This window comes from Sphaeroforma arctica (genome assembly GCF_001186125.1).
Source record: "Sphaeroforma arctica JP610 unplaced genomic scaffold supercont1.363, whole genome shotgun sequence".
Taxonomy (NCBI): Eukaryota; class Ichthyosporea; order Ichthyophonida; genus Sphaeroforma; species Sphaeroforma arctica.
In genome coordinates, this window is record NW_014040195.1 from 48,549 (window position 1) to 56,453 (window position 7,905).

Sequence of the window (7,905 nt, forward strand, 5' to 3'; positions counted from 1 at the left end):
GGTCCGACTCTAGAGGATCCCACTATATATACAATTATATATACACACACACACACACACACATATATATATATATATATATATATTTATACACCCACACCCACACACACGCGCATATATATATACAAACACACACACACACATAAGCACACACACCCACACCCACACATACAAACACACACACACACACATATATATATATACATACTTATCTACGTTTCGAATTCATGTGTTATCTATATTCATAGGTGTGTATTTCTGATGGAGAGACGAATCTTTCCATATGGTTCATATCTTACAACGATCTATATATGTGCACTTTAAAGTAAAGATCGAAGTACGTGCACATTTATTATAAGTGTAGTTGTAATTGATTCGAAAGTCAAAATAGAATTGAAGTAGACGAAAAACATGTTCTTGTAGGGTTGTACGAACTTGAGGAACACATTCTATATCTGACACGATAGTGTAGACGACAACAACCCATATCAACTCAGTACTATCGGTCGACACTTTTGGCCAAGAAGAAACATAGCCCATATTGAACTAGCTTTATGTTTCCCATTCAAAATACGTGCGCATGCGATATGTGTGATGCTACATGCTTACCGCGCGAACACTCAGGACGGGTCTGGCAGCCGAGGAATTCATAGTGCTGATCAAAAACCCGAGCTCTAATGTATGGGATATTGTGACAATGCCGTTATGTGGACACTGGTGAAGGCACACCTGGATAGGACGTGTAGTAGTAGTTCTTACGCATATACGTGTCTGCAGCACCCACTCTCTACTAGCTTTAATTAAACGAGCACACGCAACTGTGAATAAATGAAGTATTTACTGTGGTGCTTGCCAAATAGGCGCTCTTATTTATTTATTCTCAGAAATCACTCAATATGTAGTCTCAATTATGTACATATTGCCTTCTTGCGTGGAGGTCGGAGAAAAGTTCGGTACCTGTTCGGATGTCCCACGCGAATCATTCATTTGCCGAGGCGTCTATCAGACCTCATCAAGAGTAACTCACAGGTTCAACACAGCTCAGGGTTATGTATTTATGTTTATATAAACATATCACTTGATATTGTATACAGTACATACATGCATATAATACATAGGTCGCGGAGGGTATAGTGTATGAAAATGTCGAAGTTCCAATCGCTGGGTCTAGATCCCCGGCTAGTCAAGACACTCGCGCGAGCAAAATTCTCTGTGCCCACAAGAATACAACAATTGGCCATACCCCATCTATGCAACGATGCGAAGAGTCACACACTGTTGGGTGCAGAGACAGGTAGTGGTAAGACATTGGCGTATCTTCTACCGACACTGCAACGCTTAATAGAGTCCCCCAGATATATGAATAACAACTTAGATAATGACGCAGATACAAATATAAATAGAGAGAAGGCCCTGATACTACTACCCACGAGTGAACTGGTCACGCAAGTGTACAACGTGGCTTCGGTGTTTGCTAAAGGGGTGGATGTGGGTGTGAGCATGGCCAGTCGGTTTCATCGTATGAGTGTGTTTGAGAACACACGACTGATTGTGGGCACACCTGCTGCATTGCTTTCTTACCCACATTCTGATCGCACTGAGGGGATCACGAAGCTCGTGCTCGATGAAGCGGATCTGCTGCTGAGTCCGAGCATGTTGCCATCTGTACAGGTATGTGCATGTATGTGGGTCGAGTGATCACTATAATATATGCCATCGCGCACTGTGTTAAGATGGACGTGTGTCTATTGTACGTGCCTATCCTGTTCTGTACAATTCCAAGTTCGCACTTATCGTAGTTTGTATATACATTCCTTATCCTTGCTAAGCAGTCACCTCCTCCCGTTGCATGCACAGGCACTCTTGGCCGACATAGGGCACACACCACAGACCATCCTCGCAGCAGCCACGCTCCCCACAGCAGGCACCAAATCACTCGACAACACCGTCAATCGGATGTTCCCCAAAGCAGTCCGACTCAGCACAGAGGGATGGCATCGCACCGTATCACACCTAGCCCAGGTGATGGTACGCGTGCGAGACGAGGACAAGGCCGCCCTGATTGCCGATGTACTGAAGCGGCATATGGTGTCGCCTATAGTGCAGGCGGATTTTGTGCACATCAAACAGCTTGGCAATGCCGCAAGCGCTAACCAGCCAAAGGGTGTGCGAGCGTCAACGTCAATGCCGCGTGTGCTGGTATTCGCCAACACCGCCCAATCGGCCGAGGATGTGTACCGAGCCCTCGACAAGGAGTTGCAGTACGCGGGGAAGGCGCATGTGTGTGCACTCTTGCACGGTCAGCAGGACAGCGAACACAGATCCAAGGCCTGGGCCTCGTTCTTAAAGGGTGAGGTGTCTGTGCTAGTATGTACGGATGTTGCGGCGCGAGGCTTAGATGTGGACGACATCGATCTGGTGGTACAGTACGATTTCGCACTGAACGCCGTCGATTACCTACACAGAGTAGGTAGAACGGCCCGTAATGGCAAGCAGGGGGTGGCTGTAAACCTGGTTAATGTCGCAGATGAGGCGCGAGCGAGTGCTATTGACAAGTTTAATGCCGTAGGGATGGAACCGGTGTTTAGTCGGAGGAGGAGCTTTCGCAAGCACATCAAGAAACAGGCAGATAGAATCGCTGGGCGTGTGTGAGTACGGGTTGAATAGCACCCACCGTGCTTTAAACGTTTACAGAAATTGCTGAGACAATTGGGCGATAGGTTATCGAGATCATTGGGCCTTGTCTGGAAGGGCATCTGCGAGAGTTGTGACTCACGACGCCTACGGATGCATGTGACCAAGAACGTTTACGCTATCTGTATCAAGAATGCAAGAGAGTGTCCTCCTGCTTTCTGAGAGGGTTCGGTGTTGCCCGGCCTACGTAGTTATTTGGGTCATTGGGAGATCTCAACTCCTGGTGATATGTATTTTGTATTCCCCCCCCACACCACACATGTCTATCTATTTGTAACAGTCATACTCCTGGACCACCAGAACCCCTCCCCGCTCCCTTAATGATAGACTAGGCATATACAAACACAGGGCAGCATGTGCTAAGGACAATAGTCGAGGGGTGGTGAGTGTATACATGCGGTAGACAAGGTACTGCATCATAGTAGTATGACTACAATTGCTAGAGTGAAATATCATGCTACCAACCATTTACGACTTAATTACCATCTAGCACTTGGTCTTATTCTATCCCAGGCTTGGAAAAAGCATATTCTCATTCATTCCACATATGGCACTATAATCATGACTGTCCCACCCCAATAGACTAATGTGGTGAGGAGCATCTGATACCGACAGGATAGCATCTATGTTAGACCCCCCCCCAAAAAACCCCCTAAAACCCCATTTGTCATCTGAATCTGTGAAAGGTAGATTGCCCTTTTTTTTTACACCTATACCTTGGAAAACATGAGTCATCTGTCTATTACACAGTTCAACTTCAAAATAAAAGATTCTTCTAAAGCATAGTACTTAAAAAAATAATGGCTCGAACTGTAGTATATACTTATATAGATATTTTAGGAGATACTACTTCATGGTCAGGATTTAAAGAAAAAAAAGGGAAAATGAGAATATAACCAGTAATCTTTTATTGAACAGATTATTTATACTGAGTGGAAGCAAATTTTAGGTACAGTACTTCTTCAAGGTTTCATCATATATTTCTTTACATATATTCTTTTCGTATCTACTATAAATTGACATCCAAAAGAGCAAACACTTCGGTCCCTCATAAGCGACAGAGGCCGTTCAGCCTAAATTCTTTGTCAATCTATTTTCATTATCGACTGCTGGGAGTGGATGTCCGAGTTTCTTATTCGGTCGGAAATGAAAGAACAGTCCAGAATGTCGCCACTTTCCGCTGCCTTGTTTGTACGTAGAGCATTTACACCTTTACCCCAAAGTTAAACAGGACCTCTGTCACGATGAAATGCTGTGAACGAACCATTCCACCGGTGTTCACTCGATTGTCGTGCTATTATTTTTATTTTCCATTCATATCTTTGTGGGTGATGCCGTGTGCTACTAGGTTGTTTGGGCGAGAATGGGATCTGCGGAATCCCTCAACGGGGGAATCGCACCCACGAACTAGCGAATAGAAGTGCTAATGGTGACCTATCCTTACTCTATTTATATCTAGCTACACCGTACACCAAACACCTAAAGTACTCTGAATACCTATAGTTTTCTAAATACCCACGATAGATTTCAATCGGATTTGTTCTTACCTTTGTCCACTAGTTTCTCATGGCGTGGTATTCTGTTGGAGAGACAAAAATCTCTTCGTTCCTATGAATAGACATGTCATACATAAAGAGGAGCGCGATATGAATTTAAAAGTAATGGAAGTGGAAGTGTATGATTGTTCATCGGTGTACTCAAATCCTGGAACGGAACGGAACGATTTGAACGTGTTCTACTTTCATTTACGAGTGTTGTACTGGTATCTCGACATACTATCTTCTGAGTTTGCAGATTCGAGTTCCAGAGTGGGAGAAAATAGATTTCTGGTGATTTCTGGGCACACACAGTAGGGCTGTTCAGGAATATCTTCATACTATGTGTTCATATACTGGGCCAAGCATTGGAACATGTCAATCGTTAATCTTGAAATGCACATTGAAAACTGTAACTTGCTGACTGCAGCTTTGAATGAACCAGCAACGCGCACGTGTGTAAATTTATTACTTGCCTGCCAATGCGGTGCGCCCCAATACAAATGTGATCATATTCCTGATGCAGTACATTCAGCATATGTCAAGTTAATTTAATCACTACAGTCTTGGCGTTCTCCAGAGACACCGAGGAGACTTCGCCGCTAATAGTCCAGTGTATAGTGCACGGTGATTTAATAGATACGTACGGATGCGTAAAAAGTCAGAGATCTATGGATCGGGGATAACTTTTTAAACTACCATAGTCGCTCTACAATACGCTGCATCGCATCAGAATAAACGTTCTAAAAAACAAAGCGATTCAACGAGAACGCTCTGCTGCCTATTTATCGTGAAGGTATCACAACATAAACGGTAGGTACTCGACAACAACGTTTAATCAATGTGGAGCCAGAATTCGCCGAAAATGAGACACATTCACACGCGCAATATAGTAACCAATATTACGAGGTCGGATTGTACCAATGCCGCACGTGATGTGCTGCCAGCAGACACAGTACGTCAATCAGATAGGATTAAAGGTAGATGAATCACATTATCAATCAGATAGAGCTAAAGGCAGATAAATCTTTTGTATAGGACGGATTAGGGTGTGGATTACACCACCATTCACGTATATACAATACAGTGTTTTGTGTCCGTTGGAGTACTTCGGATGACGAATAAGGTATAGAATCCTCGAGGGGACTCTTCTCGGCATAGATGTGCTACGTGACACACGCCTCTTGTTGAAAAATCATGCACATTGCTGGTCCAGCGGCTATCGCACAAGCACAAAGTTTTAACCACAGAGCTCTTGAGAAGTACTCGATATTTCCATACTCACGTTGGCCCGGGCGCATTGCGTTTTGTGCCATACTGCGGTGATTGTGTGGTACGGTCTCGTTCGTCTGTGGGGTGTCGTAACGTGTAGGGAGAATAACACCGTCTAGTGCACGCAGCCTTAGTCACCAGCTTGTTGCGACGTATGCAAAGCACACTCACGTCTGCGGTATACAGGGGGAGGGGTACTGCTCAACACTGAATATGCTCACGGTACCATCTGATTGGCTGGTGACCACGTGTAAAGGTCGAGCGGATGGCCCTCGAAGCGCTGGGTCATCGGCTGGGTGAGGGCTTATTGAATCTACAGCGAATTCTCCTAGGCACACCCCGTTGACCCAATTGGAAGTAGGTATGTCTTGTACCATCTGAGTGCGACGAGTGGCAAGTCGAGGATTGAGGTATAAGCACCGTTGTATGATTTGTTAAACATATGTTTGTGACATCGTGGGATGGGGTGCAATTGGGCCCAGAGGTCGATCCGGTCGCTTGAACCCAGACATTGAGTAGCTAATACAGCGACTGCCATGTCAAACAGCTGCTGGATGGGCATACACACGCACAGACACTGATGAGGGGTCGACTATTCATAGTCAGAAGTGCAGACTAACATGAGGTGTCGATAGACATCTGCGTGACGAGTTATCACTCCGCAAGAGAATCTGATGCATCATATACTTCTCTCCCTGGGCTACGTCAGTACCAGTGACCACACTCTATTGCGAATTGAACAACAAGCAATAGGACACGAATAACGTTTCTTGCGTTATAGAGAACCAGCTCAGAATAGAATACAGACACACTACATATACATGAAAGATGTCCTGGAAATAACACTTGTGCCAGTACTAAGGCTCTATGATCGAGTTAGTTCTAGCACACAAATAACAAGCTGCGCATATACCTCTTTGTCCAGGAATACCTTAATCGTATTCCAACGCCCCACCATCACAGCCCCATCAACGGCGCTGCCCATAGCCATCAATGGAATCCTCTGAATGTGCGTTACGGCGTTAACGTGGCGGGCATATGCATGCACCTGTGTGCATAACAAGTGGCAGCAGAAAGCCAGGTCAGCACTGTATGTAGGTATGTCTTATGGGTTTAGGAAGACCCCACTTGGTCAAGTTCCATCCAGAAAACTATTAGTTCTTGGAGAGTCTGCACGTGTGCTTGTTTCTTACAGACAAAATGAACAGGACGTAAGAGACCTCTTGGACACATACGCCGTAGCCTACCCACGGGGTTCAGTTGCAGATTATGATGCAGATTATGTAGCGCCTATCTGCACACAACACGTACTCGTGATCATTCACTGATTACAGTAAGGTAATCCATGCCGCGTATCAGAGCCTCGGATGATTTCAACTTTGTAACCAACGATAGGGTATTGACAATGCCGAATTGTATGCACTAATACGGCCATTGTTGTGACAAAATAGAAAATGTTTCAGGTCGCACCAAGAGCGAGAGAGGAAAGGATAGCGCATAGAGTGACATAACCGACTCACATTTGAAACTATCGCAGAGAATACTAAAACAGAGATACATATCCATCGGTCCATTCCAGGGCAGCAACAGAGGGGAAGATACACGTGTTCTCTGGCAAGCTCCGTGAAGCAGAAGTACGTGCCACAATATAGTGTGACGACTACACCACACCACACTGGTCATACCTTGAATCGATGGAGGACGAAGGCATCGCCAGCCTCATCCACGAAAAGCAACTGTTGTGTGTGGGACTCTCCTCGTGATGCGTCTATATTGAGAAACCAACCCGTTTCCATCGCAACCACAGGTTCGTTGATTTTTACAGAACAGACAAGTTTGCCGTCGCTGATACAGTGTAGATTCTGAGCAGAGGGATCATAAACTCATCAGGCTGAGAACATGAAATAAGCTCGTAACCGTGTATGTATAATTAAATAGAAGTCAGAGGAATGGTTAGAGGGGGTTTAGGAGACACAGTATCCAGCTAATAAAAATATAAAAACCGGAATTGACTTCCTCTATACCCGTTGCATGCGCACTACGATCAAAAAGTGTTCATCCAAATAGAGCTCTTTGTAGAGCTAGCTGCACTTACAAAAATCAACACAAAATCTCAAGTAAAATAAATAGCTATCTATCTCTAAGTCACACACACCCGTATATTAAGTCAACACACACACACACACACACACACACATATATATATGTATATAAATAAATATATAGATAAACACACATACATACATACACAGATACACAGGCACACACAGACACAGACACACACACATATATATATATAATAAAACTAGATAAACACACATACATACATACACAGATACACAGACACACATAGACACACATACACACGTCACATATAGTATATATATAGATATATAATATACTA

The 7,905-nt window shown here is 44.3% G+C and overlaps 3 protein-coding genes across 3 annotated transcripts in view; 1 reads left to right on the forward strand and 2 right to left on the reverse strand.

Moving 5' to 3' along the window:
* SARC_05599 (hypothetical protein) overlaps positions 1 to 855 on the reverse strand; it is an 11,215-nt gene extending 10,360 nt beyond the window's left edge. The window contains exon 1 of the mRNA XM_014300537.1: positions 610 to 855. Within this exon, the coding sequence (XP_014156012.1) occupies positions 610 to 651 (42 nt within the window). The 5' untranslated portion in view covers positions 652 to 855. The remainder of the gene's footprint in view (positions 1 to 609) is intronic.
* A 203-nt stretch (positions 856 to 1,058) lies between these two features.
* SARC_05600 (hypothetical protein) lies at positions 1,059 to 3,475 on the forward strand. The gene is made up of 2 exons (XM_014300538.1): positions 1,059 to 1,671; positions 1,858 to 3,475. The coding sequence occupies exons 1-2, from the start codon at positions 1,138 to 1,140 to the stop codon at positions 2,650 to 2,652; spliced, it is 1,329 nt and encodes a 442-aa protein (XP_014156013.1). The 5' UTR covers positions 1,059 to 1,137; the 3' UTR covers positions 2,653 to 3,475.
* Positions 3,476 to 4,673: 1,198 nt separating this feature from the next.
* The window catches only part of SARC_05601 (hypothetical protein), a 4,919-nt gene continuing 1,687 nt past the window's right edge, over positions 4,674 to 7,905 (reverse strand). The window contains exons 2-4 of the mRNA XM_014300539.1: positions 7,187 to 7,363; positions 6,415 to 6,549; positions 4,674 to 5,878 (exon numbers count right to left, since the gene is read on the reverse strand). Of these exons, the coding sequence (XP_014156014.1) occupies positions 5,669 to 5,878; positions 6,415 to 6,549; positions 7,187 to 7,363 (522 nt within the window). The 3' untranslated portion in view covers positions 4,674 to 5,668. The remainder of the gene's footprint in view (positions 5,879 to 6,414; positions 6,550 to 7,186; positions 7,364 to 7,905) is intronic.